Source organism: Scatophagus argus, chromosome 17, assembly GCF_020382885.2.
Source record: "Scatophagus argus isolate fScaArg1 chromosome 17, fScaArg1.pri, whole genome shotgun sequence".
Lineage (NCBI taxonomy): Eukaryota > Metazoa > Chordata > Actinopteri > Scatophagidae > Scatophagus > Scatophagus argus.
The window spans coordinates 5,419,260-5,447,051 of record NC_058509.1 but is presented as its reverse complement, the minus strand read 5'-3'; the positions used below and the strand labels follow the sequence as shown (position 1 = coordinate 5,447,051).

General features: G+C 45.1%; 1 protein-coding gene across 3 annotated transcripts in view; it reads right to left on the bottom strand.

The window, feature by feature from the left end:
- Positions 1 to 27,792, bottom strand: part of LOC124074477 (ephrin type-A receptor 7) — a 303,047-nt gene that overhangs the window by 73,181 nt on the left and 202,074 nt on the right. For all 3 annotated transcript variants that reach the window (XR_006845858.1, XM_046417453.1, XM_046417452.1), the window contains exons 2-3: positions 27,319 to 27,383; positions 24,276 to 24,948 (exon numbers count right to left, since the gene is read on the bottom strand). Coding sequence is in view for 2 of the 3 variants with exons in the window: in XM_046417452.1 (XP_046273408.1) it covers positions 24,276 to 24,948; positions 27,319 to 27,383 (738 nt within the window). In the remaining variant the exon portion in view is untranslated. The remainder of the gene's footprint in view (positions 1 to 24,275; positions 24,949 to 27,318; positions 27,384 to 27,792) is intronic.

Sequence of the window (27,792 nt, the reverse complement as noted above, 5' to 3'; positions counted from 1 at the left end):
ACTTGTAATGGAGGGATTACTGTGCTCTCGTGACAAGTCAGATCTCATCCGGAGGAAGCGCCTCAGGCAGAGCAGAGGAGGCACAACGAAGGAAAAGGAGCTGAAAGAGGGAGAAATGAGGGGAGGTAAATGAGGAAAACCCTGTTAGGAGGGCAAGTGCTTTGGCAGCTGTGGGTGTTACACACCTCCCGCCATCATCATCTCCATCCATCCGCCTCTTTATTTTCAGTCCGAGAGTGCTAAATCACATCTTTCCTGCCCTCTAAATCGGCTTCTGATGCCGAGTGATTTTCTTTTCTTCAAGTGAAAAAGAAGAATGATGAGGAAGAGCCGAGCGCGTGCACGACTGTTTTCATCGCGTTCAACAGGTTTTTTGTCTGAACTTGGGGCTACTGCTTCTAAGGAACATGTTGGGAGCTGAACATCAGTCACTGAGGATGTGAGCGTTTCACTGAACTGGTGTTGTCCATCGCTAACAGCCAGTAAATCTTGTATTATGGTAATACGAAGGGCTGAAATGCAAAGAGAATCCTTCATCTTGTTTTCGGTCCACACGACAGCGAGCAACCCTGGCTTGGTCAGATGCCCCTCAGATCTGCTCGGACAGATATTTCACAGTCTGACAGCTACTTAAAAGTCAGATGATACTCCAAAGCATCCCTCGTCCCCTGTTTACACTCCTCGCCCCCTTCATCTGAGAGCGTTACACGAGCACCCGTGTTCCTCTCTTTCATCTGTCCACCCCCACTTTCTCATAACAAACACATAATAAGGGGTTCATTCTAAGTGCAGCCTGTGCACTAACAGGTGTATGTGCGTTTGATGAAGAAAGACAGAAAAAGCCCACAGTTAAAGAGGCTGTTTTTGTCAGGAACAGCAGGGAAGCTGAGTCGCTCTGTGGGAGAAAACGCACTTCAGTCTGACTGACAGCACTCGCAGGGACACACTCGCACAATAACACACGCACATGCAAGACAATCAATCTGTCAATACTCTCCAAAACCCCCAAGTAAGTGGAGGCGGACTGCTTTTCGTAATCAAAATGCCCTTCTGTTGGTGCGTGGCTGACCCTGACCTTTGACCTCCTTGTGGAGCCTGGGGATGCAAACTGAAACAGATTTTGCCTTTAGAGCTCGATGCAGGAACACATTATGACGACTCGTGAGGGATCGTGCCAGACCCCCTTCGCCATATAATTCAGAACTGTGTCTGAAGGTGACTGAAGGTAAAACATATGCACAGCTACTGAATTTCTGCATAACATAACACTGTATGGCAAAAAGTATGTGGACATGCGATTTATGGTAGACACCCCAAAAACACGGACATTTACCCTCACCTTTCCACGTAGTGTTCAACCATGGTTGCAGGGGCTTGTTGTGAGGTCCGTCATCGTCACTGGGGCATAAAGTCTGGCTCGCACTTGGCGTTTCGGTGGTGTTGAGATCAGCACATTTGTGCAGCCTTGTCAAGCGGCCAGAACTAAGGGCAAAGTGCAGCCAAACTGTCTAAAGTATAACTGCTGCACAGCATGAAGATTCGCCTTAAAGTCGGATTCAGTGATGTTTGCTGAACGGAAGCAACTGTTGCAATTACAGGACGAAGCACCAAATTTCCATTCTATTGTGGCAAAGTAGGAGTTTCTTTTACCAGAAAGCCAGACCTGCCTCAGATCAAAAGTTCACAAACATTTCTGGAAAGTGGAGTCTCTAATACTGGAGATATGAGAGGAAAAAAGAGGAGGGAGGATGGAAGATTTACAGTGAGAGAAAGGCAGTGAGGGGGTAAGTAAAAACACAAGAGCATCAGGAAACCACCAAAAAGTGAAACAGAACTAATAAAAACAGAGAGAGAGAGGAATCAAAAGATGACAGATGGGTGCGGAGAGAGACAAAGCTGAGAGATGAAGTGAGTGCAAGAGAAGAGGACAGAGAAATCTATACAGCAGGAGGAAGACAGAGAGAGATGAGTGTGTCCTTGACTAGTGCCACTGTTATCTTCACGCTTTATCAGCGCGGTGCTGGTCTGTGCTGCAGAGAGCAGACAGACGGACAGACAGCGGCCATATGACATGGCTCACATCCCAGGGACATTTAGCATGGTCTATAAACCGTGCGCTCACACTCACACATACACACAGCCAAGCTTCTTCATGTACAGAGCCAGCACTAATGGCACCGCTGTCATTATGACAGCTCGATGCAATCGCCCAGCCATTCCTTGGTTACTGATAAAACGCATGGCCAGTCACGGGTGTAAAATAAATCACAAAGAAGATGGCATTTCTTTTGTCGTCTCATAGTTCAGAATGGGAGCAGAGCGTAGGAATGATGATAATGCTGCTTCTTTAATCATTTGCGAGAAGAGCAGCGAGAGTTACAAGCATATAGAATAGAGCCCTCCAGCCACAACTCGAGCCCAGTGATAAGCTTTGATGGTTGTTTTCATTCCTCAAATTGAGTGGAATAGGAATTTCAGCCTGTGTACTGTCTAACAAATGTAAAAAGCCTGCTTATTTTTCCCCCCGCAGAGAGCTCCCTTAAGGGGCAGCTAATGATGGTATTTTTTGCTGGGAAGATTTCACTGACGCTGAGGTGAAGGGATTGTGACAGGCACCACGCACGGCCCCCAAAGAGGCCTTGGCTCAGATAAAGACAGCACGACAACGCTGAGAATACACAATGGCTGGCTTGGGACTACATGAGTAAAACTGAGAAAGGGCATGTATGGATGAGCATTTGCGTATCGCTGGGTAACTGGAATATCCAAGGCTATATATGTGGAGGGGGTGGGGTGAGTCCCTGTGCGTGCGTGAAGGCTAATCTGTAGCGTGTGTGAAGCATATAGGCCACATGCCATTTCGTGTGTGTGCCCTTACTTTTTGCCTTGATTGTGCCTCGGGTAGTTTTATGCTATAGGGGGAGATCTAGGAAGATGTTTGCCTGTGTGTGCGTGTGTGTGTGTGTGTGTGTGTGTGTGTGTGTGTGTGTGTGTGTGTGTGTCCACTGGGGGACTTGGTTCTTTAGTGTTGCCAGGGCCTCTTCCTTTCTTCTTCTATTATAATTCCCCCGATTCCCTTTTCCACTCATGAGAGCCTAAAGCAGCACACACAAACACACACACACCTCATCATAATTCTGATGCAATATAGGCTACATAAACTCACACAAATGCACAGTGATGAATTAAATATGTCATTCACTCTGGTGGGGGCAAAAGGGGTGAGGGATGGAATGAATTAGATGTGTCCAAAGTGCTAAGACAGGAAGTGAGCAAGACAGTGAAGGATAAGGTGAATGAGGAGAGAATTAAAGGGCTGTTTCACTTCAATTACATAGTTGCTTCACTTACTAGGAATATCCCCACTGGCGATTTTCTCTAGCAGTTGAACTGATTTTGTGCCGTTTTGAGATTTCTGATTGAGTAGGATTTATTCATGAGTTCACTGCCGTTCACCAGTCATTGCAGCCTGCTAGCGGTCTGGGGCTAATGTGTTGCTCAACCAACATCATAAAGCATTTTACTCTTTTTACTTTTACTCTTGTGCGTGTTTACTACATCAATTGCTGTTTTGTACCTCATATGGGGACTTATTTCTGTTGAAACTTGAGGTGAGTGTATATGTGAATGCAGTTTTCTTTGATACTACTATCCTTTTTAATTTACTATTCCCATTAACTCTTCTCTCTTCTCCCCTTCAGAAACTTTTCCGTTTCAGTCCCTGATGAGGAGCCAGGGGCCTCTTTAGGCGACTACATATGGGCCAGTTAGAAGTTTTCTTTTGCATGATTGTGAGTTTGAGAAGAAAAACTTGCACATCACAGCGGAGGGAGACATCTTGAGAGGGAGGAAGGTATGGATGAAGAGGAGGACAGCCGTGAAGAAGGAGTGAAGAGGGGGACCTGGGGAGAAGGAGATTATGTGGGGTTGGTGAAGAGAAGAGATGGGAGAAGTGTGAAGTAATGAGGCCAGAATGAGGGCTGCAGCTGTTTCGTGTCCAGCAAAACACACACACACACACAACACCACATACACACACACACACACACACACACACTGAAGTCAGCCAGCCGTGGGGACTCCAGAATGACAAATGACAATGTGACAAATGTGTCTTTAGGGAGCAGGGCAGCAGGAATTGAGAGTTCTGCAGGGTTAGAGCAAAACATAAAATCCCACAACACCACACGCACACAAATAGACAAGGAAAGTCGACCGAGTGTGCAGAGACACAGAGAGAGTGATGTGAGGGCGACGTGACCGCTCATGCGTCCGGATATCCTCATGTACAGTCCGTGGGTTTGATTTACACGTCATGATCTGTCGGGCATGTCGATGCCTGTGATCGAAAGGTGACAGCACACGTCGCTATGACTTCAAACAGCATTGGACAAGCTGCGCGAACACACACACACACACATGCACGCACGCGCAAAAAGTCTCCCGGGAGCTCGGCCATGTCAACCTACTGTGGTCTCTCCTTTATTGATTTGTTCTTTTTCTCTTTTCTCGCACTTTGCGTGTGTTGTTTGGTTCCTCTTACCAGGGGTGTTTACAAGGCCTCCTCTGGGTCAAAGACACACATGAGTGGAAGTGGGGGTAGAGAAAGAGAAAGCGAGAGAGAGAGAGAGAGAGAGAGAGAGAGATGAAGAGACAGAAATAGGGAGATAAAGAGGAGAGGGGGAGATAAGAGATAAGAGGTTTGCCACCAGGGGTTATTGCCTTTCTCACACTGTGTATTGACTCACCCTATCAGGGGGGCAGGCTTTTCTGGGTCGCAGTGTTGAACACACACACACACACACACACACACACACACACACACACACACACACACACACACACACTTCCTAACTTTTTTTGGCATGTGTATTTGTTGCACTTTATGATGAGGAACTGATCAAACAGAAACAGAGTCATATAGAGCACACAGACACTCAGCTGGCAGCCCAACTATCCCGTGTCCATGCACTAATTGGCATCTTCCCCCCTGTGAGATGCAGGGAGGGCCTCGCACAAACACACGGACAGACATAACACACACCCCAGCTGAAGGACGCGGGGGCATGGGAGAAGACCAGACAAGCGGGGAGAAAAGTGAAGAGGAAAGCAAAGGTATCGATCAAAGCGGGCGTAAACGAAGGAGAGCGAGACACAGAGAATCAGGCAGTATCAGAGTGTCAGTTAGAGGGATGGGGAACGACGGGGAAGCAGAGGAGGACAAGTCAAGGGGAAGACAGAGAGGAACGAGGCGTAATCCCCCCATGCAGAGTTTAATGGTTCGGCCCAGCGGTCGAGGACGCTGGTGGGAGGTCTGAGGATGGATCGATCCAATCCCTCAGACAGGGGTGGAAAAGTTTTCGTCTTTGAGAAAGCGCGGCTGAAGGGTGAAGAACAACGTCGAAGACAGAGAGAGAGTTGGGGCAAGGGTGGGCGAGCGAGCAGGCGAATGAATGAGAGAGAGAGAGAGAGAGAGAGAGAGAATAAGTTGGAAAGAGACTCAAGGGGAGAGAACAGTCAGGATGGCGGGAGTAATAGGAATTATCTCTGTAATGCTGTTTGACCATGCAGAATGCCTGGGCAACGCAGAGTGGAGAACACGCTGAGTGTGTCACCCGGACTGCCAGTCAAACTGTAATTAGAGCTGGAGAGCACATGCATGCAGGAAACAAGCCTCTAGGTGCAAAATGACTCACTGATCTAATCCATAACACACTGAACACACACAAACAAAATCAACAGAATGAACACTGGCACAAGGATTTGCATCATGTGCAAAACATGCATTTTGTTTCTATGTGAACTTTGGTTTCATGCTCTTCCTCAAATCTCTCAATTTCCTTTAAGTTTTTTTTTCATCCATTATTCTGCTCAGAAATGACCTATTTGGCCTGTGAGTGGGGCTACACGTTTTACTACAGAATCTTGAAAAAAGTTTTACATAATTTTAAATTGTTTGAGTGTGTGTGTGTGTGTGTGTGTGTGTGTGTGTTTTACTGGATGTCCAAATATTTTCACCATTTTTCAAGCTTATCTTAAAACAGCAGTCAGCCAACAGCGTTTGCTTGTTTTAATCATCCCTCCTGTTCAGACTGGCTGTCATTCCCTCCTCATAAGCTTCCAGTGTAACTGATCAGGGACAACAATATCCACAGTCCTCATTCTGTCCAAAAAACTGATTCCAAAATGTATCTGAAAGGCGTCTGTAATCTGAGTTAAACAAACCAAATTAACTAAAACGACACTTTTTGTCATGCTGTCCAGAGAAGCACACAACACACATATGGACATGTGAAGACAGTTTGAAGACAGACTTGGAATAAATGTGGGGTTTATTTTTTTGGTTGGCGTTTCTCTCCACCCACCTCCATCAGTTTTTTTTTTTTTTTTTTTTTTTTGCTGTTTCTGTCTGTTCTATAACTAGATGGATTACTTTTAAAGAAAAAGTCTGTAATTGATTTTTATGGTGGAAGATCTGCAGTGATAAGGAATGCCTTTTTAATGAGATTTTGAAACAGATTTGTTGCTTTTTTTGTCAATGGAGATCTGAGAAACTGCTCTTACTGGAAAGAGTGAGCTGAATGTGTGTGTGTCTGACGTCTGTGCGTTCAATTTTGATCGAGAAACCACAATGCGTCAAACGGGTGCCATGGATTAATGGAGATGCTGTCCCCCCAGCACACTTAATGGCAGATCACAACATCATATACGCTCACTGCATAAGTCAAAGGGCAACACAGAAACACAACTATGTGGTATTCTCTCCCAGCGGATTTAAGCAACCCCATAATCCTTCATTTGCAGTCCTTTTCCGTTATGTCTCAAAGATGGATAACATTTCCCCATTCATCTCCCATCACTTCACTCTTACCACCGCCCCTTCATCCCTCCATCCCTCCATCCCTCCCCTCCCCCCTCCTGGTGTAAATCACATCAGTGAGCGGCGCAGAGCACGGAAATCCCTTCTTTCTGAGGGAGGAGATTAGGAGAGAGCACAGACAACTGGATTTAAACAAAGATCACCTTCCCTACGGGGCTCATCCCTAAACTGGGAGCAGTGACGGACTCACTGTGGACACTTAGCTCATGTGTGTGTGTGTGTGTGTGCGTGTGTGTGTGAGGACTTGTAAGAAAGAGAAGATTGCCTGCGTAAAAGCGTGTGTTTCTCTGTATGCATATGTGTGTGTGTGTGTGTGTGTGTGTGTGTGTGTGTGTGCGCGCATCTGTGTGTGAGGACTTGTAAGAAAGAGAAGATTGCCTGCGTAAAAGCGTGTGTTTCTCTGTATGCATATGTGTGTATGTGTGTGTGTGTGTGTGTGTGTGCGTCACGGTGATAACTGCATTATAAAACCAATCTACATGGAACATCTCATCCGGAATATAAAATGAGATTTTTTATTTTTTTTAAGCTGGCGGAGTTCAGAGTACAATAAAGCTCACACAGACACAAGCACACACAAACACCTGCCTGATAACATGCAAATACTGACACCTGAAGGTCAGCTGCGGCTCTCTCCAGCGGGACTCTAATGCATTCTGGGAGAAGGTGGGGAATTTACTGTTTGTTCCCACCTCCATCCAGCTCCCTCAAACACACACACACACACACACACATGCGCGCACACACCTACGTCACATGGCTGTCACACGGCTGTTAAACTGAATACTGGACAGTTTTATAGGAACATTACTGTACAGGAGGGAGCTTTGCATCTTTTAAGAGCTGACCATCACAGTATAAACAACACATGCGCCCATAATTCCTCCATATGTCAATCAGCCTATGTGCATACAAGCACAGAAGCACTCGTAGCGACCGCGGCCTCTGGTACGGTATCGGAACATTAAAAGGAACACGTTATCTCGGCAGGCCTGTCACTACTCCTGTAAACACAGGTGAAACGATCAGATACTGCAGTGTGGGTAAAAGACACCTGAACACTCATACAAGAGACATCAACATTAATCAATAAACTGACCATCAGAGGTTTTAATTACTGCCATTTATCAAGCAAAAGTGCCAAACATTTCTACATTTTGGGTTTCCATCTGTGAGATTTTGCTTTTCTTTGTTTTATATTATTGATAATTGAATATCCTTCAGTTTTTGGTCTTTGTTCTCGACAAAATAAAAGAAAAATAAAAATATATATATATAAAAATATAAAATAAAAATAAAAGTCACCTTGGGCTCCGGGGAATCGTGATGGGCATTTTTCACAATTTTCTTAATTAGAAAAAGAAAAGCTGACAGATTAATCGATACTGAAAATGAATGTGTGTGTGCATCAGCTTTGAGCACAGCGCAGAGGAGTTCATCACCAAACTACCTGCTGTACCTACTGGTGAAAAATCCCATGGAGAGACATTTTAAGATAAAATGTAAAATTTTCTTTTATAGATGCTTGCAGGTGCACTAACAAACACACACAGACAAACAAATACCAACATGGAAAGAAACACGAACCTCATACAAACACAAAAAACACAAACCAACTAAAAACACCCAAACTTTGTACTCAGGGAAAGCACAAAAGAACAAAGCAGAGCTAAAATCAGAGCACTTAACATGCATTATTAATAGTGTACATTGGGTTTCCCTGAATTACAGGCCAGAACCCAAAATGAGTCGCAGGCCTCTTTCTGGTAGATTGAATTAGAAACCACAAGAGTGCTGCTATGTTTTCATGAGCACGCTTCCAGGGGCGACACTAATACCTCCTCAGCACGGACGGCGTTGCATAAGATTATTCACAGTTTATCCTTGATTTATGTAGAATCCCTTCGCTGTGTAATCAGAGAGGCAGTTTATGCATTAATTTAGAGCATTATTGCATGCTTTTCTCTACGCCACCCCGTTCATTCTCCTCCGTCTACATCGCCTTAATTAGCACAAGAGCAAATTTCTCATCTAACAGTTGTCTCTGTGGTCTTAAGCATAATTTTTTAATCTTTTCAAAAATAACGGAGTCAGCTCACTCGTATGGTTCAGCGGAAAACTCCCTACAACAATCATTTTCTGACTCACAAGCTCTTGCACTTTCCCTGTTAGAAAATCTTCTGCCTCGTCTACACCCTTCAGGCGATGGCAGTGACCTGACACTGTTTTTGCCAGCCAAAGTGATAAATGTTAAAATCTGATGATTTTTTTGGTCTAGGGGATTCTGGGTGGAGCTGAAACAGGCCCGAGGTCCTGTTGAGGTTCTGGCCTCAAACAAAATCAGGAAGGCAGAAGAGGTAGAAAAGGAGGGAGGCGGAGAGGAAGCGCAGGTAGACACCGGAGTGATGTAGTTTGTCTTTTCAGGTAAAGATGGTAGAGAAGAGAGCAAGGGTCAGTGTGAAGGAAGGAAGATCAGGCGTCCACCATGATAAATGTGACATAACTAGAGGAGAAAGAGAAGCAGACCGAGAATGAGAAATAAAAGCGACAATGAAAAGTGAACTGCATTCTTATGGATAGCAGACAGTAAACAAGAGCGATCCCCGGAGGTTTTCTTAGCGTCACTACCATGGACGGGGAAATAAAGGGGGAGAAGGGTTTATGCACCAGAGGAACGAGGAGAGAGTGTAAAGTAAGTGAAGAAGCATAGCGGAGGAAAAAAGGAAAAGAAGGGGACCGATAGGAGGAGAAGTGCCGTTTTGCTCGGTCCTCCTCTGGCCCATGATTCATTGCAAATGAAATGTCACCCTGGCAGGCAGTAATGCAGGCCAGCCCGCTCCCCTGCAGCCTAATTGAATTTTACAGGCACATAAACAACAGTCAGCCAGTGGAGAGAGAAAGAGAGAAAAAGAGAGAGCAAGAGAGAGAGATTATTGATGCTAGTGTTTACAGGTGGAGGCTTCTGATGTTCCATAAGAGAGTGTGTAAGGGCCTCTGGGGGCCCATAGCACAAAGCACACAGATGGAGAGGACGCCAGCGCAGGCCTGCCACTAACACGACTCCCTCAAGACGCACGCACTAGTGCACATATAACCATGACACTAAAGCTGTCCGCGCTTCCAGATACATACTTGCTAAATGCGGCATGCTTTTACCAGAATTAGCAGAGGCGACAGTCAAAGTTCAGCGACAACCAAGGACACGATTTGACTTTGAGCGTATTTCACTTCTTGTAGACTGTGTGGCTGTTTTAGGAAGGTTCCTGGAAACCACTGTGTAATTTGGTACTAATTATACCCCCAGAGTCTATTATTCAACACACAGCAGCTAAACATGCATGTTTTAGCATTACGGCAATCAAGCACATAATTCAGCAAAGTTTCTTATAATAAATTAACCTTTAGTTGACTTGAAATGGTGTTAATTACATAAATACTGCATGGTTTCCTGGGTGTTTTCTTAAAATTGCAACTAACTGTGTGTATTGTCTCATAGCCCCGTCTCTCTATTTTTCTTTAAAGAACAAAATTACAGTTCTTCCCAGGTGGAAAATGCTTTCATACTTAAAAAATTAAAGAAACCATAAATAATTTACCTACTTTATAATTTCCGTGGAAATAAACCACATGCTGAATACCCTGACATTTCAGCGTAAACTAAGCTTGATTGTGTTCTCCCCTGTTGGTTAAGTAAGATGTGCTGGCAGAGCTTTTCCTGCAAATGACAGCCACTGAAGACGGTACAGGAGCAGTCAGCAGTGTCCCCTCAGGCAGCCCCGGGAGCCAGGTCAATTTGTCCTATGCTGATAGAGGACATCACCTCTATGACAGCCAGGCAGCTCGGCAGACACAGAGAAAGGCATCTGCTGCACCAGCACAGACTAACTCCTGCAGCAGCGGTCCACTGCTTTAAAGTGAACGAATCTGATTGAAGGGATTGAAAGCATTTTTCTTTAATAGCTCTTTCAAACAGTGAGTAAACGAGAGGCACGATTAAAATAATTTTTATTACTAAAGGGTATACCACTTTAATTCCACTGCAATCAACCGCTTCTTTCATTCTGAAAATTACCAGTCCTTTGGGGTATATATCGCATAATCACTTAAAATACAAAAAAATGTTAAACCTATGAAGCCGCAATTAGTTGGGCAAGCTCAACAATGGAAATTTTATTCCGAGCACTGACAAGAGGACATTTATCTTTAAGAAAATAGTATATTTTTGACAAAACTGTAACACAGGACAACATGCCACTGGGTACCTACTCCATCAATTTCATCCGGGAAGCAGTGGGCATCTAGAGGGTGGAGAGAATTTAAAGGAGGAGAAAGTTGGAGGCTTCAGTTCATTTACTGCCTTGCAGCTCTGACACAGTCCTCTCTGAGCAGCGCACTTACAGATACCACATACAGAGCAGCAGTCTTTTCAAGGTAAAAGAAACCGTAGCTCCAAAGCGAACAGGTATGCTGTGCAGGAAATCAAGAGGGAGCAGCCTTTTGTCGCTTCCAGCCAGAAGGGGATTTAAGCTGGACTCCCCTACACACAGCTGTTTGGCTTGCAAACTCTGATACTGGTGGCCCGGACCAGGTACCATTACATATGCAGGTTTTCAGTCATGGCCTTCAAAGCTGTGAATTTGAGCTGAAGTACCAAAGACCTGACACAAATTAATTTAGAGCTAAAAATCTAGTTTTTCTCCCCTGAACCTCGGGGTGAAATGCAAGAGGTAAAGAAAAGCACTATGGACAGGATGCCATGTCATGTCATGTCAGGATGGATCAATAAATAAAAAAAGGTACTACTGCCTAAATATGAATTTACATTTTGGCAAGATTTTCTTCCTGATGGTATGAACGGATCAAAATTATAAAAGAAATAATTCCTCAATATCCTAGCGGCTGAGCTGCTTAAAATGCTGACCATGTAATTGCAAAGCCCCAAAGTCCAATTCCATTCTTTCTGCATATCATCCCTCCAACCCCACGCGAAGACAAAATATAAGTTCTTGGGCTCCAGAGTGTTTCAACTTCATTTCAACCAATGAGATTGTTTCAGCTCCACTCTGAGATACTGTCAAGTAACCAAAACTCCGATCTGCTTTCATTCTGTCTTCAGCTTCCACCCTGTCACGCAAAACGCTTGTCTTTCCATCTAACAGCTAGCAAATATGTGTCTGTCTGTCTTACAGTCTTCCTGCCTGCTTATTCATCTTCCTATTTAGCAGCTAGTCTGCTTGTTTTTGCCGTCTGTCCCCCCTCTGCCCATCTGTCTTTTGGTCTAATAGCTCACTGGCTGGGCCGTCCTACCTTCTATCTAGCTTACAATTGCTGCCTCATAAACTGGGATGAGATTTATCCTTGTGCCAAATGAGAATCACGACACGGGAATAGATGAGGCTGGCTAGATATGATAACACGGGGGAAGGACAAATAAAAAACAGAGAGGGGTGAGGCAGCGAGGCAGCATGTGTGTGTGTGTGTGTGTGTGTGTACATTCGGATGGAAAAGACTGAAGGTACAAACCGTCGAGTTAATTGGTAAGACGATAAATATCCATCACGTACCTTCATAACAAGCTGACACCTCATGTACCGAAAAAAACATTAGAAACTATTTTAGGATGGAAAAAAAATGGCCCAACAGTTTGTGTGTGTGTGTGTGTGTGAGTGTGTCTGTGTTTCTGTTATGTGTCCCTGGCTCAGCAGGACTCCAACCCTCCCTGCTGACTGTGACCTTCCCTCCGAGCAGGCGGCTCTGTTTCTCTCATTCGCCAACCCTCAGACTCTCTCTTTCCATCCCTAAATCTCTCCGTTGTGCCGTCTCATCCTGCCCTCCAGCCACCCATCCTTCTTCCTTCTCTCCATCTCTGCCACCGTCATCCCTTGATCCACCTTTCCCTCTCTCAGACTGACTAGATGATGCTTTCAGTCCTTGATCCAGAGCACGGAAAAGGGGCTTCATAAATACACCATCCATCACCGCCGGCAGGGCCAGTTAAAACCACATGACACGCACGCCATTGATTTTGTGTGTGTGTGTGTTTTCTCAGTACCAACCTCAAACGCACAGTATATACAACAAAGCTTGAAAAAAAAAAAAAAAAAAGGGAAAATATGAGCATTCAGCCATGTTTACACACACACACACATCACTTGAATGAGTTTCCATGTGTAATGAGAAACAACACTGAGTGTCTGAGTTGACAAACACGCATGTGTGTGTTTGTGTATTTCCATCCAGATATTAAACATGCATCACAAACTCGCACACAAAGAGAAGACAACAGCGGAGAGATCAAACTGTGTACAGCTTGTGTGTACACACATGTGGCGTGCACGAGCAGGTCAAACAATAACATGTTCTGCACATATCCGGCGACGGCGTGTTTGTTGTGTGTGCGTGCATGTGTTGCTTGGCAAAAAAGCGCACAGGCAGGCATGTGTGAACCCGTGTTTTCCCCGTGTCTGACTTTTCAATCTGTGCAAACACGGCGACGGTTCACTGCACCACACAGACTCTCACTGCGCTGCACTCCACCCTCTCGCCGTGTCCTGTGTGATGGATGATACGGTGGGAAAATAACTAATTCAACAGTAGATTTACATTGTTCTGGATGGCGAGCAACACAACACGCAGCGTGAGAGAGTGGATGAGGGAAAAGAGAAGGTCTCCAAACACCGGTCTCTGCTAGTCCAGTGGTTACATATTAGTGTTTATGTGTGCATATGCATCCCGTGATTACTAATGGATTAAAGGAGGTGCAAACAGTGGGACTTCCACATCACCCACAGACATCCATGGGGGCTGACTGTGTAAGGCTGAGTCGTCCGCTAAGTCAAGCAAACAGTCCTCACACATACTTCTGGTTAAACCTTAAAGCAAGTCTTCTGGTATACACAAAAAAGACACAACATACCCCTAACAAATCAAAGGTTAAATACCAAAGCAACAAGAGTGTTTCTCTTCAAGTCAAGTTATGTCAAGTTACAGTCTTACTTTGCCTGATATGAGTAGTTAAACACACAGTTTTGATAAAATCTCAGATCTGTCTGAAGTATCTGTTGCAAAAGCTGCTAGGAGGCAAAGATGCTGTGAAATCTGTTGAGACGGAGGAATCTGTGTGTTCCAGCGCAGAGCGTGAGCATGTCTGTGTTTTAGTAAGATGTTCCTGTAGACCACAAAGACACAATAAAGCCCACTCCACAGTATTGAGGGGCAAGAGACACGCAGGCACATTTTTTATCCTTCAGAGACACTTCTCAAAAAGATCTGAATTCCTACTCACGTCGCGTGGCCGGTTTTCCTCTTTGCTGCTCAGCGATGTTACGACATCACAGGAATTAAAACCTCATCAAGCCGAGACACAAAAGCTCTGAGAGTGTCAAGCTGCCACCTCTCAGTTTCAGCTGGTGTGGGTTGTGTGGTGGGCGCTTACCTCTTTGCTATACTAAGAAGGTACTTGAGTTTCAAGGTAATCTAAAGCAGTCTCATATAAAGCTGAGAATATCTTTCTAGTGGTTTAAAGAAGGACTTGGATTTAAGATAAAAATGGCGCTATGCAGATTAGGATGTATGCGTCTGCCATCATCCCTCTGCCCCCCTCATCTCTCGGCGTGCCACTGGACCAGCGGCTCTGCAGGAGACCTCTATACCACAGCACAGAGGAAATGTCACCCATAACACTCGCCTCAGGACGCCAATCACTTCACATTACTCCCCACCGTGAGTGTGTGTGTGTGTGTGTGAGGGAAAAAGAAAGCACCAGAGAGAGAGAGAGAGAGAGAGAGAGAGATCAAGACACATGTGTGTAAAGAGAACATTTAACGATTATTGATACAGTGTGTACACCAAATCCCCCCACATATCTACCAGAATCTAAAATAAGATTCAGCCAAAGTCTGTTTCTAAATTCGTGTTTTTTCACAGTGATGTGTAAGCCTCTGAGTGCTAATGAGCTTGTCCATCCAAAGGGATTATGGGTTGTCTGGGCAAAATGAGGACTACAGGTGTTTGTGGAACTATGCATGATTACACATCAAAACAATGGGTCTGTCTCTCTCTGTGTGTGTGTGTGTGTGTGTGTGCGCGCGCACTGAGTGGTAGGCAGGCTTTGGTTAGGCCTGAAGACAGAAACAGATGGAGTGGGTTATGGACAAATAACGCACATGAGCCTGTGACAGAGTGGGAGTAAGCCCACGTCTGAGCACGCATATGTGGTGTTGCTGGTGTCGGCGCACGAATGTGGGCACGCCTGTCCTGTAAGTGAACGCGTTCGAGAAGCTGGCGTACATTTACATGCATATGTAACACTGTGTGTATTGATGCACACGGAGGGGAGGGTGGTGGGGTGTTGGAGCACCAAGGCAGGCGCAGGTGTCCTTGCAAACACCATACATTTTCATGGGGATGTGGTTTATATTTTGAACGCGTATCAGCGTGTATGAGGAAGAGCGATGACAAACGACAACAAAACGAGGAGGGTGGGGGGATGGGAAGCCAAGCTGGCACAGGCCGGCATGCCAGGCTCCCTGTGTAGCCAGGGGGGGGCGGGCACTCTGTCCTCACGGCAGGCCCCTCAGCAGAGCTGTGAATACAGAGACAACAGCCGGCGCACACACATACACACACACACACACAGACACACTCCCATACAACAGAGCAGCAACAAACAGAGATGGCATCACAGCCGGTCACATGCAAACACAGTACAAATTTGTGATATGCAAGGTTTATTTTCCAATAAATGACAACTGCACAGCGAAGACACGGAGACGCTGTGCACAAAGTGGCTAATGCACATGCAAAAATAGATGCCTGTGCACCTTTCTCTGAACTGAATGTTCCCCAGTCTTGGAGCTCAGTATCTGGGTCTCCTAACACATCCATGGTGGGATGTCAGGACTGCACAGCAAGCGCTCCCAAAACTAATTCTGCAAATCCAGCTACCTATGACGTCGCACTCCTTGATACATTTAAGATAATCTTTTTTTCATTTCACTCCCGTGACCACAGGGAGACCTGTGTGCGAGAAATAATTACTGCTTTAATGCGATTCCTGTTAAGACTGCTTTTTAATAAGTCTGTGTGTGTGTGTGTGCGTGTGTGTGTGTGTGCGTTCACCCTGCACTCTTCGTCTTTTGAGTGGGTGCACGTCGACGAGGTTAAATGGGGGCAGACAGATCTATAGGCTGATTCCGCACCAATTTTGAAGGGATGCAAAGTTATTAGTGGAGGCTGAATGGGGACGGACGGAGGTGATCGTGGGACAACAGGACTCAGGGCTCGAGAGCGCTTTCTCGCCTACAATATGTCATTTTTAGCAGAGGAGGAGCGATGCAAACAACCATATCAGCATGCATGTGTTGTGCATTCACATATAGTTTTTATATTCCCAGTCTCCCTGATCTGTCCCAAGAGCCCAAGAGAAGACGGCTTCTAAAACCTGTCCTGTCCCACATGACAAGCCAGTGTGTGCACAATAACACAGAAAAACTCGTAAGCTGTCTTGGCCACCAGCGTCCCACTGCTGTGTCACTTCAAGACACAAAAGACTTACATAGTGTGACATAATCAGACTTATCTTCAAGCTAAGAGGCAGCTTGTCCTCACCCTAACATTTACATGTCAGAGTGACTCAAACAGTCTTCATGATCAGCACCTCATCATCGACTGAGGCCCAAAGTCATGAGAGGACACATGAGAGGAAGCTTTTCTTCCCCTTCATTACTTCCTGTTTTTGTAAAGAAACGATCATGTGCCACAGGGTTCGTGTTTTCCCCCAACCGACTTTGTATCAAGAAACTGATATTTTCTCTGAAGATTTCATCACTGTCCTGTGAAAAAAAGCATTTCCAAAATGTTAGCTCTTTCTAATTCATCAGGTTTTTCCACGTGAAGAAACGGTGCTGCATTCAACTGCTGCACTGTTAATCTTCCCTCTTTTTGTTCCAATTTGATTTATCTTTTATTGTTCAATCGGTGTATCACTGTTTCACCCCAGGGATATTTTTGCTAGGATCTATGCTAGGATTACATTTAATCACTTTTACCTTATAATTTAACCATGAGCATCTAATTTAGCTTCTGGATTGATTCTGAATATTCTAAATAACCACATGCGCTGTGCCTCAGCAGCACTGCAGTGGTCTCTGAATGGTTATTTAAGTGTAGAACTCTTGGAAAATAAAGAAAATAAAGGTGAAAAGTGAAAAGGAAATGAGGAATTGGTATGACGGGGAACAAAGCTGTCTTATTTGTCTTAATAATCTTGTTTAATGCCTTCCCAACATCATACCTGTCATTTACTTACTCCAAGAGGTTTTCAGAATATTTCCCTCCTTAACTGAATGTTTGATTCAGCTCAGTGGTCATGACTGAGGCAGAGAGAAATGAGGCTGCCATGTCGGTTGAGTTAGCAACATGATTAAGCTGGATGCCAACCTTTTCTACCTTTGATGCATTCATGTCAGCTGTATTTAATTCATGAGTCTGGTGCGGAAGATTGAAAGCGGTAAGAGGAGGCAGCCAGGAGAGAGGAGGACGGAGGTAACATGCTGTAATTTGTGGGGTTTATCCCACCTTCTCACTAATTCTGCCTGTGGCCAAAGTCTTTTTTTTTCCTCTTCCTGTTTCACCTCGTTCTTCTTCAGTCGCCTCCAACGTGCACCTTCTCCTCTCCTCTACATCAACTTTATTCTCTGAACAGTTTTTCCCCTTCCCTGCGTGTCCCCATCTTTATTCCCATCCACTCATTTCTTCCTACTTCTTTGCCCACCGTTCTCGCTCTTTCTTCTCACTCATTCCCATCTCTCACAGGCGTCCGTCCACACCGCCGCCGTGTGCGTCTGACATCATCCTCAGCTTTTACAAGTCATACTTTATGCATTCACTTCTTATGCAGAGCAACTAACAAAGGGTCTTTTCTGCAACTCTGTGTATTCCTTCCTAACCAACATTTTCATTTCCTTCCATACCCATAATGTCATCTCCCTTTTCCCCTTTGCTTCCTCCTTCTCTTTCCTTGCATCATTCTCCCGAGGTGACGGCAGGCAGGGGACAGATGAATGGCGAATGCTTGGCCTCCCTCCAGCTCGCCTTTTCAATAACTGTGGTACATTTTAATGGTCCTTCTGCAAGTGAGCACGTGCATATCAGCTTCTGCACGTCTTCTTTCATGCTAATGTTTGCTGGTTCGAGTGTGTATTTGCGCTGTCTGCCCACTTGTTGTACGGCAGGCCAACTAAATAAATACATCAGATGCTGGGCTCAAAAGAACACATTTGTCTGTCTCCCAGGAGAACGTGAATTATTTAACGTGAAAGCTGGGGAGAGAGATGACTAACGGTAGCAGCTAACGTGGCTGGAGAGGAGAAAGATGGGGGGGGGGTTGACCAGATGGGCAGGGCTGGCACCAAGCCAGGGAGGGCTGGTACAAAGAAAAGGGGTTAATAAAAAGAGGTGTGTTAAAAGAGACAGAAGGGGGGATGAAAGGGGAGTCAGGTGCTCGAGAGTCGAGAGTGAAGGTGGGGATGGTAGGTGATAGCATCTTTTTTTATTTCGGGCGGGGGCGGGTGTTAATATAGGCACAAATCAATTGGAGGGAAGTGAGCGAAAAAGGAAGACTCAAGAAAATAAAAGTCAAAGAAGAAAATGCCAGGCAACTTCTGTCTGAGGCAACAAGAGGCATGACCAGAAGTGACAACAGACAGAGGGGGAGATGAGTGCAACAGAGGGAGCGACTTCAGAAACATATGATTGGGCACTGGTGCCAAATTTTGAGCACACACACCAGTGCACACACAAACACTCACTCTCCATCTCCCTCCCTCTCTCTCTACACACGTCAGATACATCCTCTGAGCTTCTCCGGCAGATTTCAGCCTGTTAACCTGACTCACCCTGCCTCACCCCATCTCACCCTGCCACATGGTCCCCACAGGGTGCATGGAGAGGGGTTTGGAGAGGCTGAAACAGCATGTCAGAGGGAATATTGAAAAGAAGTGTAGGGGGGGATAACGACAGAACATTAAGGAGAGGCAGAAAAATATCCAAAAAAGGGGGGAGAAGAGAAAACGAGGAGGTAGAAGACGGGGGAGAAAGAAAGCAAACTAACTTTAAGAGGAAGCCATGAAGCAATGCAGAGATCAGGAGGGTGGGAATTAAGTGCACACTTCTTTTGGCAGCATAGGGAGCACATGGGGGGTAGAAGGGAGAGGGAAGTAAAGAGGCGGGGGGGTGGGAGGGAGGAGAAGGAAGGCGTGTAGTAAATTACAGAGGGAAGGAAGAGCAATAGGAAGGAATAGCAGGGTGGTGAATGTGCCTGGAGCCGGATTGTGGAGCAGCAAACAACAGAGATAATAAGAGAATCTGCTAAAGGCATGCGCCACACTCAGTAATTATATAGAAAGAGCAGCCTGCCTTAATTAGAACAGGAAGGAGCTCATGAGTGTGACAGAAACACGCACACGAAAACACACACATACGCCTGCGCATGAAATGCAGCATTTGCAAGGTGAATTATTACATAATTTATTTTTCCCTCGGTCTGTTCCTGCTCGTGGCATTTTATAATGAGATTGGAGAACATGCGTGTGTTCATCACCGCAATTACATGCAGTGCAAATTCATGAATGCACTCAGGGTCAAGATACAGCAACAAAGCTGTGTGTGAGCATTCAAGTCCTGCAGACGGGGAGCTGAGGCGCACCACATATATCACTCCTAACTGCTCTGTTTTTTAATTCCCTCCTCTCATTTTTTTGTGTCTAAACCTTTATTTACACTAAAGCAGGCGGACTAGGCATGCATGGCAATTTTCAACAACATCCTCCTTCACATTTATACTCCTCTTCACATTCACAGCTCAAAGCTGGTCAAGTGCCACCACAGTCGTCTCAAAGACTTGGGGATTAAGTGTTTCTCATTCACTTTAGACACCAGGATTTTCTCCTCTTATTCGTTCTTTCTGTTATTTGTGGTAGCTCAATCTTAACAGACAAAGTAAGGACAACTGAGAATAACAAGGTTTTATCATCACACAAGTTTAATGATTTCAGCTTTTTAGATTAGATACTCATCCAGTTATTATGCCCAAGGCAGGAGAAATGAGAATCAGTTGTTTTAATTTAGGGGATGGTGATATTTTCCCCAGTTGTTTTTCTTGATCCAAAGCTGCCTCGGCTGCTTCTTTTAACTTATTCTACAGCAGCATTTCATAAGTCAGTTCATGTAGCCTGATGATTAAATATGTGAATACCTGTTTGCATTAACATTTTGCTCTGAGTTGACTTGTGCGTGCCTGTTTATTACTATTATGATGCAACTAAAAAAAAAAAAAAAAATCTGTGCTTGGTTCTGTTTGTATTATTATTTTGCATGATAAAAGCAACAATGTGGTAAAGCATCCCAGCATGCACTGGGGACCTTCCACATTTAATCTGTTACTACAAAATGAGTTGATCCAGAGTGCCAATCAGACACGCCGTCCAAACTGAAATTGTGGCTTCGCTCAGCTATTAAAGCCTGCGAATCTGAGCTCACTGCAACATGCGTAAGCAGTATAAAAACAAACAAAAAACAACAGGAAAATATAAATCAGTGCCTGGGAAATACTCAATCAGCAATTTATCAATGACGCCTTTAACATCACTAACATGGCAGAAAAAGTTAGAGCAGGAACGTTCTGACAACAGATGCTATAATCTGAAGTAATCCAGCGTTTCATAATCCTCTCCTGCACCACACTATCTGCTCACACCATTATCAGTAGCTGCTCACTGGTTATTCGATATTATTGACCTTCGCTGAGACACTTTGTGTGTTTGCACTCACTCAGTCACACAAATGCACCCAGGAGTGAATAAGACGCAGTTACAGAACCTGCACTGACTGTGGACACACACACACACACACACACACACACACACACACACACAGATTAGTGGAAAGTTGTGGTTATGCGATCGCCTGCCTTGCATTCATTACATTATGTTTTCACAGCAGTCGGTAATGCGTGTTCTCCGAGCACTTGCACATTAGCCTGATTGTGACACACATACACGAACGCCGCCTCCACGCACAGACTTCTGTAACCGCGCTATCCATTTCTATCAGGCGCACACAGAATGACATCAGCCCGAGCGTGAGTGTGTCGGCTGTGTGCTACTGCGTGCTGTGTGTGTGTGTGTGTGTGTGTGTGTGTGTGGGTGTGTGTGTGTGGGTGTGAGTGGTCCAGGGCGCAATTCCTCAGTTTAGTGGAGCATTACGGCTGATCAATAGCTCTGGTGCGGCGGGAGATGTCACGGATGGGGCTGCATATTCATACTCTTACGGCTGAATTGAGAAATTAGGCACTATAGGGAAAGAGTGTGTGTGTGTGTGTGTGTGTAGATATATAGAGTATGCGTGTGGGTTGCTCTTTGACAGGCCCTGTCACCTAGTAGACCACACTGCTGCTTGCTAAACTGTATCCAGGGAAGGTTGAGCACCAAAGACACCGTATCTCCCGTCTTTGTCGGTGCTGTCACTGGGCTTTACCATCCTTGTCTGCTCGCTCCTTTGGCAATACGCCTGGCTTGCCCTGTTCTCTCTGTACTCCTGCTTTTTTCTTTAAAAGTTTTTATCCTCCTGCCACTGTTAGAAATCCCAGATTTCTCTCTCATCTCAGCTATCTGTCCAGCGTGTCTGTTCGTCAGATTTCATTGTTCTGAGCTCAGATTTCAGAAAAAAAAAACATTGTTGGTAATTACAGAAAACAGGTCAAGCAACACGTATTTTGTTTGCACACACACCAACTGCCAGTATCAGTGAGCGGTGCTGATCTCCAACTGTCAAACAGTTACTGTGGGACGAGAAATTCTGCAGCACAGCTCAAGTTCTGCATGACTTGTGATCAGCGCAGTTACTCTCACCAGCTTTCTTACTAATACTTTTTTCCATTTTCCCTCTGCTTTTTGTGATCAGCTTCTGGCTCCTCTAAAAACACGAGTGCGTTTCTCAGAAAATATTTAAAACTGCGTAGAAAGACAGGAGATGCAGCATGTTGTGAGGAGCAAACACGCTGTTAATGCTGTAGCAGCTCCTCATTAACGTTTCCCAGTGTTAAAAGGACACAGGCAGATAAAAAATAAACAGCACGAAAACAGATTTCTTTCTTTCTGCCCCCATTTCTTTGGAAGTTTGCTTTTGCTGTACCACAGTCATGCAACCCCACAAATCTTACTCTAAGTCACTGGACCTTATGCTGGAAACTCTGCGACTAGTATGGACGCCTTTTCCTTGAAGTTGCACGTACGCTCGGCCCTGCAGATAAATCTCAGTCTTTGTGAAACTGAGCACACGAGAACGAGCCTCAACTGCACTCCCATGGTAGCCGTAAATAGATACGGATGTGTTTTTAAATCAATACCCCTGCCTTCTCCGCCTCTCGTTAGACCTGCCAATGGAAAAACCGGAGCAGCTGTGATTCTGCACGGCTGTGGCCATTAAGACCGGCGTTATCATTATCTCATCACATCTAAAAACCATCATCAGTAATGATATCTTCGTCAAAAGTCAGGGAGGTAATCAATGATTTTATTTATAGCATCGTTATCAAAACAGACGTTACAAAGAGCTTCAAAATGAAAAGCAATGAATTAAAATACGAACACGGATAAATAAAATGCCACCAATGACTGGTACTTTGTACATATACAAGTCGATCCTCTTCTCTCTATTCTCTGTCATTGTCTGTCTTCTCTTGAACTGTTCTTTTCTCTTTTTAACGGCTGTATTGGCAGGAGAACCGTCTTTATGTAGTTTGAGCATCTTAACATTTACTAGCACAATGAGCTCAAGGTGAAAAACATTACGTCTCAGCTTAGACAGAAAAACACGGCTGTGAGTCGGTACTGTAAATCACATCCATAAAAACACAGCATCGACAGGGAAAAAAAAAACTAACCGGAACAAATTAATTTCCATCAACAGCAATCAATTCCAAAACATCAGAGTTCAGCACTATTACTAAACCCCCCCCTCCCCCTTCCATTACAATGCACACAGCCTGCTGTCCGGTGACCACAACGCCCACGCTGCATTGCACAACAATGCAAGATGGGGTGTGAAAGCTAACAGCAACAGTCAGGCCATCAAACTGTTGCTGCTGTATGAGCAATGGGTTGTGACAAAGGATACCAATACTGTCCCTCTCTGTTAGCGTCAGAAGGGCCGACACCCCACGCCACCCACCGGTTTGCACTGACAAAGCTTCATGCAAGCGCAACTATGTGTTTGTGTAGGACGTTTAGGCTCCATGCAAACGTTAGAGGAGAGGCTGCAGCGTTAAACCTCAAGAGTACATTAGTCATTGTGTTCACGCTGACACACGAAGCCGCTCAGACCGTTACGGTTCCCGTGCCGCCTCTCACATGTCGATATATGTGACCACACAAGGTAACATCAGCGCCACATCGAGCCCCTCGGCACTGATGCCATCGTCAGTGTTGAACAGAAACAGGCATGGAGTGAAATGGAGGAGGAAAGGCTTTTCTGTAATTCTTTTGTCTTTTTTTTTGAAAATAATGTCCACTCTGCTTCCTTCTCTGTGTCTCAGCACTTGTTAGCAGCGCTCTCTTTGAGTTCTCCATGCGCTCCTTCCTCACGTGCAGTTATTTCGATTCTTCCCCTTCGCTCTTACAGCATCTCCACAGCTCCTGTGTCTCTTTTCATAAGGATCAGCCTCATCTCTCTCTCTCATCCTCCTTCTGTTCATTTAATCCGTTCTGTTCTGTACAATATGAACTGCCTCACTTCTTACTTCTGGCTTCTCTCCATCTTCTGCTTTCCCTCTCCTCCTCAACTGTCTTCCTCTCTTCTGTTTCACTGCAGAAAATCTTCATCTTATTAAGTTATTTTGTCTATTATTTATCCTTAAAAGTTTTATTTCCTAAGGGGGAACTCTGCTAATTTTAAACATCAAAGTCTGAAAAGCCTACTGCTCATGTGAAAAAATAATGTACAGAACCTTTTGAGGCTCCATAGGGAGCTGTGGGAAGTCATTCAAGGCAGAAAACAAAAAGAATCTGAAGGTGTGGAATTAGAAAGAAGTGATTTAGTCATTTAAACCAGTTTTGAAACCAACTTTCTGATTTTAGTACATTTATTTAGTCTTTCTTCAATATTGACACTCATTTCTACACAATTCTTAAATTAAGTTGAATTGTAATGAAATACTGACTTTCCTCCCGTTTACCTTCACATGTGCTCCACTACAACTTAAATGCAGTGCTCCCTTTTCGCTTCTTTAGTTTGCCTTTCCTTAAACAATCCCTTTCCTGTTCAGTTTGCTCCCTCTCTGTTTCCTGTCCTCTTTCATATGGGCATGCATCCCACTGCATATCGATTCATTCCTTACCTTCACAGCTGCTGTGTCCCTCCTCGTAGCCGGCGCTGCAGCTGCACTTCCCAATAGGCACCAGCCATTCCCCCTCGGCGCTGCAATGCATCCTGGGAGGGCTGTCTGTGTCAACCTCAGAGTTGTTGACGCAGGTGCCGCGCACCTCGACCAGCGTGGCGAAGGCCGCCTCGGCCACAGTGTCGGGGAACACTGCCAGGTTCTGGACGGTTGCCAGGCAGCGTTTGTAGTACACCCGCACGGCCACTAGGGCCACGCAGGCGCCGACATCCTGGAAAGCCAGGTGGAAGCCCTTGCGGTTGAGGTGGCCGATCTCACGCACCTCCGTGTTCAGCTTCATCTTTCTCTCGCCCAGGTCGCCCTGCGTGAAGCTCTCATCGGCAGCGATGGTGTCGATCTTTGTGTAGCGGTCTTCTCGGGTCACGCCGCCGAGATCTCTGTCCGACTCGACGTAGAGAAGGTTAAAGGTCTCCTTGCAGGTGCCCGCCACACCGGGGATGCTGTTGCAGTCACGCAGCGTGAACTGGAGCTCCACGAAAATGCGCTGGCCGCCTCGCCGCGCCACCCAGCCTGTCTGCAGCCAGTTGTTCTGCTGCGTGGGCTCCATCACGTTGCACACCTGGTACGTCCGGATTGGCTTGTACTTCTCATCTACGCCGCTAATCTCCTCCCACTTTAGACAAGGAGCAACGATGAGAAGAGAGACAATGGCATTGTTAAAACAACAGAGCAAGAAACAGTGAGGAGTTAAAAGAAAGTAAAAGTAAAGTGAGGTGAGCAGGAGACAACAAAGACAAGAAGTCAAAGGGGAGGCGAAGACAGAATACAGACAACTCAGATTAACACTCTTATGACATAATCTGATGAGTGGGTTGGCTTGTTTCTGAAAAAGCACTGGCACTCAGATCCTTTAATAATGTCACAGAGAAAATGACAAAGTGCAAATTCGCAGTCATTACATCAGCCCTGAGTGGTGTTTCTGAAACTACGGGTCAGAGTTTAGCTGCCTTTTCAGCCCCTTTCTTTTAATCTCCACCCACCTGCAGTCCTGAAAGTAACGGCATCTGAGAGGAGTGTTTGACCAATATGTCTGCCTGCACTTTGTTGCATCCCTCCCAATAAATACGTTAGAAAGAAGACACGAATGTAAGAGATGTCTACGCTTTTGGAAACAACTTCACGTGTCGCCTCAACTTGGAAATGAAACACTGAAAGTTAGATATTAGCAGGTAGGGACTGAGACCGTCTATGCTAATGAGCTTTTTGTTGGCATTTTTCTGAAAATGATTTTGTTTTTTATTGATCTGATCATTACTGAAGGTTATTTTCCTTTTGGTCAAACACAACTGAGCACACGATCAACTGTTAGACTGACTTCAGGAACAGTTTCATCATTTGAAGAACATTACATGGCAGCTGGCCAAACATATTGTTAAGTAACATTAGGCGGCCGATGGAGGTTGCATTTCAAGTGGCATTAAGCAGTGCGGGCCAGCACACACAGTTTGCGTTTTGAATGATTTCATTTACTTGTGTCGAGCTAATAAAGCCAAATCTGAAACATCCATTCTGAGGGAAAAGTTGCTCACAAGCTCATTTAATAATCTCGGCTGTGAAAACGTAGCTACACAAGCATTAATTTAAGGCGGCCGACTTTAACAGGCTGGCTTTAAATGCATCACAAATGAAGAAACCGTAAACGATGAACGACTGCCTTTTGTTTTTTTTTTAATGGTTAGCACAGAAGCAAAAATACTTTAATTCACTCTGCTGCTTAAGGACTACCAGCAGCTACTGAAAAACTTTAAGACGGACTGATTTGTTGCATGTTGCTCAATGCACGAGCTGATGTTTTGAATCAAACATCACACGTCAAATGTCAAATCGACAACTTTCACCATTTCACTCGTTTTTACTGGCTCTATCTGACACACTTCACCTATGATTGGGTCTTAAAATAGAGCTTAAAATATGCATATGAATTTCCATTAGCTTACAAACTGCGACTGTGTTATTCCGGTGCACTCGGGCAGCACTACACCTGCGGTCCAAAGAGAAACGTTTAACCATGGACAACTGGCCACCCCTCCTCCCCACTCTAATAGTCTTCATGCAGGCCCTAAGTTTGTCCAGTCATGGCAGAGTTAGTATTTTTGATTTAGTTTCAATGAGAAAATTTGCAGTTTAATAAGAAAGTGAGATTAACTTTTCATCAGATGAGCTATTTGTCCAGTGGATCAATGACTACATGCCACTATCTAAATTACAGAGTTACGTGGCAGAACTGAGAGCAGAGTGAGCAGCAAATGTGGATCTGTCTCACATAAACACACACAGACAGCAGACCAGACAGTGAAAAGAGATTATCCGAGATGGTAATGTGATATACTGCGCTAAACTAAATCAAAGTGGATGCAGTGTGTGCTTTCTCAGTTCTACTGGGGACGGTAGGTGAGTCACACAAGTCCATTAGTCTTAGATTTAGCTTTGCATGTGGTCCAACAGTCAGCGATTCAACAAACACCACAACACACAGTACACACACGTGTGTCAGTACATGCACAATTCCCAACACCGGCGCTGACATCTCGGGCGTGTTGAGCAGGGAAAGGCCAACCTCCAGGTGGAAGGCAGGTGACAAACGGCTTTGGCGGTGCTGTTTTCTTTGGGAAGGGCTCCCGCATTTGTGTTACAGTCATAACTCAGCACTAAGGGTTTTACAAGACAAATCGATCGATACGGGGAGGGGGGATTCGTTTATCTGTGGCAGCATATCTGTGTGGCGGGTTTGCACACTGCAGTACCTAAGCTCGGATTAACACCATTGATTATTGATAACGACTTGGACTGGACTGCAAGAGAAGGTAACGCAAGGTGTGGGAAATGGTGTGAGGGAATATAAGTAGAGGAAAGAAAAGTATGGAATGAACAGAGGGAAGGTTTGAAAAGGAGCAAAGCAAGCAGCTGTACTGTGGAGCCTAGTGAGCGAACAAGCAAACACACAAGCATACAGACACGGAAAAATGCAAGTAAGCACACTTACTCCATTGGGGGGATACGATGTCCAGCCCAGCTCAGCCTGAGTCTCTTTAGAATTCAGCAGCACCACTGCAGGAGACAAAGAGGAGAAACAGAAAAAGGTACGAGGTCAGTTCATGAGGGATGACAGGGCCCGTTTTCATCTTGTCATGATGAAGTTTGTCAACAGTGTGGCACAAGCGCAACAAAACAACAAAACAAGGGACAGGAAAGAGTGAAACTGACCCATATACCATCCCAATCCGTCCCACAAAATAAAACAATCCAAGTTTTGTCACAAGAGTCAGCTCACAGGCAGCATGTCTCATATGCTAATAGACATTTTTATTTTTTCACAAAGCAGTTGACCACCCAAGAATCAGAAATGAAAGTTAGCTACGTAGCATGCTGTGCCCAGACATCAAAGGTCACTTCCAAAACATCCCAATTTGCTATAATAAACAGCCCAACTTGTAGCGTGGCTAAGAGAAGCGGGAAA